The sequence below is a fragment of the Arachis ipaensis genome, chromosome B01 (genome assembly GCF_000816755.2).
Source record: "Arachis ipaensis cultivar K30076 chromosome B01, Araip1.1, whole genome shotgun sequence".
NCBI lineage: Eukaryota > Viridiplantae > Streptophyta > Magnoliopsida > Fabales > Fabaceae > Arachis > Arachis ipaensis.
In genome coordinates, this window is record NC_029785.2 from 57966850 (window position 1) to 57972542 (window position 5693).

A 5693-nucleotide genomic window follows, 5' to 3' on the forward strand; every position below is an offset into this window, starting at 1 on the left:
CTTAATTTTAGTTACACTTTTTAAATGTTGCTAAAATTTCATAGTTACTGATTGTATAATACCATTCCAGGATTCACCGCTCTTAGGGTAGCTAGGGTGTTAAACCCTTTGGTTGGTTCACAGGTTAAGAGAATATAATGGTATGATCAATTTCCAATTGTAATAAAGAATAATTTGCAAAGATAAAGAAGCAGTAGGAAATTTAACGAGAATACGCTCCAACAAGAAGACAAATTGTACAGAACAACTCCCAATAACAGCCATGAAGTACAAACATGAAGCCACCAAATTTGATGGCTCACAGTTTTACATCTAAATTTCAAATAACTTACAGATGAACATATCTCACTGCACTATCCAAAGGTTCTCAGAATCCAATTCACAAAAGAGGTCGATCTTAGATAACTTCCCACCTTACATAACTTGCCTAAATTCCAAAGAATAGTTGTCGATAATGTACAATGAACTGATATAACGAAGAAGATAAAAAAGAACAGCATATTCCCACATGAAATGTACACGAGTTTCTGTAGGCACAAAGTGTTTTTCCTTTGTCAAACCACTGGGAAAGACATATAACGCAACTTGGTGATTCAAATGACAGCATTCTTCGCTTTCGAGTGGCTGGTTATCTAAATTATTGGATCCCGTGCTTTCAGGGCTATGAGGTATCTCACGTTCAGTGGATGGATTTCCTGAAGTTCCCTCACCATCCTTACGTGACTTGTCTGTATCATCTCCATTTTTTTCTTTGCCAGAACTTCCTCCAAGACCATCTTTTGGAATATTATGAACCAAGTCTGGCCTAGCTTCCACACCGACACGCCTAAGGTGCAACTGCCATGATACAGGTAAAGTTCAAACGTAAATCCAAGAGCACAAGACTATCCCAAGTAAAAATGAGAATAGAACAGATACCTGAAGATGTAAATTGACCTCATCTGGCCGTGAAAGGAAAGGAAAATCTCCACCCGTTTTCAGATATGCACGTCTAGCCTCCGGATACCTTTCACTCAATTGGTCTTTAAGTAGTTGAGGAATTGCACAGTAGTCATTGGTCTTTAAGAATGGAGCAAGACCATGTGGGAAAACAAGAAATTTTAGTTATGTAATATCTTAGACCATACTATTTGTGTCATAGTTGAAAGGCAAACCAGAAATTAGTTGGGCTTATGCATACATATAGTTATGCTTTTTTCTTCATGAAGTGAAAAGTAATATGTACAGACTTTCTGGTGGAACATGATAATAACTGTTAGCAGAATTCCGCAGATCAACTAGAGGGTAGGGCTGTTATAGAACTCAGATCTGGTAATAAAACAGCATGCTGAAAAAAGTGGGCAATTTACTTAGATAAAATATTTTGATCCCAATATTACCCAAATATCTTAGTTGAAAACAGGTTACACATAATTCGCTTGAGGCAGAAACGGATTGGAGGTTACTCTGCCACAAGCTACTTCGTTGGAGGCTGCAACAAATTACTTGGGGAAGCATGATTCGTGAGTAATTCATTGTTGGCAGCAGCAAATTACTTTGGGATCATAATCCGTGGCTCCCCGCAGTGAATTATAAACAAAAAGGTGGTTTGTTTGAGGGAGCAACGAATTAGTGTGTTGAATGAATTAATTTTTAGTACATGTACGTATAAACGAACTTTTAGAGTATAATACTCCAAAATTTTTAAAATACAGCATAGTGGATTAAGTCATTAAATACAATTTTGGAATATTATATCTTCTCAACAATACTCCCATCAGCTATACTGTATTTAAAAAAGTTTTAGAGTACTATATAATAAAAATTCGTGTATAAATACAAGTATTAAAAACTAATTCATTCAATGCTTTGAACCACTCTTTTATCCATAATTCGCTGGTGAGAGCCACGAATTATGATCCCAAAGTAATTCGCTAATGCCAACAACAAACTACTCACGAATCATGCTTCCTCAAGTAATTCATTGCAGCCTCCAATGAATTAGCTTGTGGCATAATATCCTCCTCATTCATTTCTACGTCCAGCGAATTAAGTGTTTTTCGTAGTTTGTTCTTGGGCCGAATTATATAGATTCGTAAAAGGAGAAAAGTGTAACATGTTTGCAATTAGGACATTTAGGTAATATTGAGATAAAAACATTTTATTTAAGTAAATTGCCCGAAAAAAGTAAAAGAAAAACCTTTCAGAAAAGCGCATGAAGTAAACAAATTAAGAATGAGATGACATACATCCATTATGGTGATAGCTGAATCTGAAAGAAGAAGGGGGCCAACTGAAGCATCGGCTGTTGTCAACGACAGTCTGGAGGCCAAGTCTTCTCTTGAGAGTGTTTCCACCTGAATTACATCACACATCATAGAATCAATTTTACAAAACAAATTATCCTTTGCTTGGAAAATAGAAAAGCTTAGACAAATGCATCCTATGCGAGATAAAGGTTACCTGAGAAACAACAAAGTCAACTGAATCCGCAATAAATGGTTCATGGGGACCATCACGAATTCCTGTTAAAACGTATCGCTTAAGCAAAAAAGAGGGGGTCCAACTCGCACTGTAAAAGCAAAAGTAAAACCAGATCAGTTATAGGAAATCACTATATCAAACAGATAATGCAGAGTTAATTTACAGTTTTAGGTTTAAACTTTGAAGAAGGTCAGGGTAAAGGAGGATTGTTCCAAGATCAGCAAGTGCTTAAATTAGTTTTTGTAGAAAATAGGAAATCTACTGGGAAAATTTGGGATAAATTGTCTTCCATCAAAAAATGAACTCAGCATGTTACACGGCAATGTGACACAGTGCTTGCAGTCCTATTTTGTATAGACAAAAATGAACAAGGATGCTCTTTGTTGCTAGAAATTTTACTAGGTCAGCATATATTGCAGTTTATCATTCATAAATTAAAAGGACAATCACAGGTATTTGCTAGTTTTCAAAACTATAATTACTCTCTGCAATAGAATACAAGAAAATTACATTGGAGCCCATGGCATTGCAGCAGAGAAACTCCGTGTCTCCAAAAATGTGTTTGATAGAACCAAAGACCGAACTCTTCTTGGACGATGCAGAGCAAAAAGTTGTGCCAGGAACCCACCAAGTGATGTTCCATATAGATGTATCTATCACATAGATGGTAAATTAGAATATACTAAATACTTTTTTCTCAAGTTATCTGAATCAACGAAAAATTACAACTCATAGACAAATGTTTGGGTGTAGATGTTTATGCTAGGAGGAGAGATATGCTGTAAAAGGTATTGAAAACATGTATGATGTGTATGATGCAGAATACATTTCATACTCAACAATGCATTAGCCCCCTAATGAAAGAGTTAATAATTGAAGGAATAAGGGAAAGATCAGGGTTAGTTATTATCAAATGGCCAGTTAATGTTGTAACAGACTTAGTTACTGATGCAACTGCAATAGTTCATATAAATAGGAGGAGTCTTCCCAATATTTTGAGAGCCAAGGAATCTGGAATGTCCTACGGGAGCTGTGGGAGATTTCTGTTGAGTGCATCGAATTGTTTGATACCCATATAAGCATAAGGTGGCTTCAAAAGCAAATAATTTATATATTTTAACATTTAGATAGAGACATTTCATAAAATTTTATGATGTAAAGCAGCTGAAAATGTCAAAAAGTAAAAATCAATCTGACACACAAAAGTTAGAGGTAGAAAGCAGTGAAAATTTGAGATCATACATGGTGTACATCAATAGCATCCAAGAACTTTTCAAATACTTGAATCCACTCTGTATGATTCCATACACGAGGAATGTCAACAGATATGACACGGTAACCCTGCAAAAAGTGAAGACTTCGGTTATCCTTCCAAACTTGCAATTTATGAGAACTACTGAAGGTCTTTACAACCAAGAAATAAACTAAAACTGATCAAACTCCTATTAGAAGGTAATACTTGACAATAATATTTTGTCGCAAAGCAGTTCTATTCATTAAGAACTTTGTATGTATAGTCTTGCAAATGCACAATCACTCCCTTACTATAGAGTGGAGTGGATGATTTACAAACAATCTAAAAGTTGATATATATCATGAGTCACAACAAATATCTTTTTTAATGCATCTACAGAATCCAATTAATAACAGTTGGAATCAATTTTCGTTACAAATTAACGCTGTAAATAGATAGTTAGTAGACCCTTTAATAAACCAACACATTAGCATGTGTTTGTTATGATTGTAACATGAAGTGATAGCTAGCAGACCCGTTAATTAATCAACACAAGTTAACCGTTTACTACATTTCATGCAGTTATCTGATATCTCGGCTATTGCTCTCTCTCTTGTTTAGCCGAGCTGCTTCTTTTATTTATTTATTTGTAGTTAGTCAGGTCATTGTGTAGCTTATAAAGTCAAAGGGTTACATCAAGCTTGTAGATTTATGCATGACTTTATGTCGATACACACTGGATAAACATAGTAAGACAAATATTTAGGCTGCTGCAATGTTCAGTACCTTCATGGACAACGACATGATCTGTTTGTAGTATACATCAGCTGTTCCAGCTGTTCCAGGGAGACAAATAAGTGGAGGCACAGCTTTTGGACCGAAATCATAATATCGCCATTGCTTCGTGCCAATCTGCAAGAAGAGCAAGTCCCCACTCAAATTAGGTATGAACTATCAACTATGAACTATGAATTACTCAAGCAGAATCTAACTAAGAATGCTGCAACATGATTATCATCCTGAAAACCTTGTAGGATTCAGGGCATGAACCAATCCATTTCAAACAAAAGGCATCCATGTAATCTAAATTCTACCACTACAAAGCGCCAATTTATTAATGCTATCAAAGAACATCGAATCACCAACAAAAAAGAAAAAATAGTAAGCTATGGCATAAAACCTAGAACCAAATCAGAACGATAATTGAAAAAATGGAAAAAAGAACGCACGGGGATTTTGTGAAGAGGGACTTGAGACTTGAAGTGGATGTAATCACCGGGCGCCGAAAAGACGCCTTTCATGGCTGAATTCTTGAGCCGCCGCCGAAGAGGTTCCTATCAACCCAATCTTGCCCGCCGCATCAGCGATCCAAGGTTGGTACTTTCCTTCAATGGCGTTGAACTTCTTTGAAGGAACCGATCTTTGTACCCCTGTTTTGTTGCTCGTAACTGTTTCTTTTTGGTTCTTTAATTACAGCGATGCACTCTCACAACTCCAGAAACACTAGCAGACACAAAACCAATGCATTATTGGGATTGGAATGGACTCCAAATGCACTCTCAAATCACGCTCTGTACAATTATTATTATTTACATTCACAGTGGGTACATGTGGAATAATTCCATTGCATACTTAATCAACATTAGTCATTAGGGACATCGCACGTGCTATTTAGGCAAAACGAGATAATTACTCCTCTCATTTGCTTTTCAGTGAAACGAAAATGTTCGGTGTGACTTACACTTTAATCATTTGATATAGAAGTTACAAATACGAGTTATAATTTGATATTATACGTTATAGTTCGGTTTTTATGAGCTATAACTCGATCGAATAATACTTCAATCCTAACGTCCAACCAAACGGTACAATGATTGGATACGTTATCAATACTCTTCAAACTGAGCTAAATGCTCAAACCGTAACTGACGAAGATCTCACCGTACAAAAGCAAGGTAAAATATCTTCTTTTGGGCAGAATTAAGAAATAATATTA

General features: G+C 35.9%; 1 protein-coding gene across 1 annotated transcript; it reads right to left on the reverse strand.

The window, feature by feature from the left end:
* Positions 202–5318, reverse strand: LOC107630620 (maspardin). Its single transcript, XM_016333824.2, has 8 exons — positions 4927–5318; positions 4484–4609; positions 3706–3804; positions 2974–3116; positions 2443–2551; positions 2229–2336; positions 919–1059; positions 202–837 (listed from the first exon to the last, which is right to left on the reverse strand). Exons 1-8 carry the CDS (start codon positions 4996–4998, stop codon positions 415–417), a joined length of 1221 nt encoding a protein of 406 aa, XP_016189310.1. The 5' UTR covers positions 4999–5318; the 3' UTR covers positions 202–414.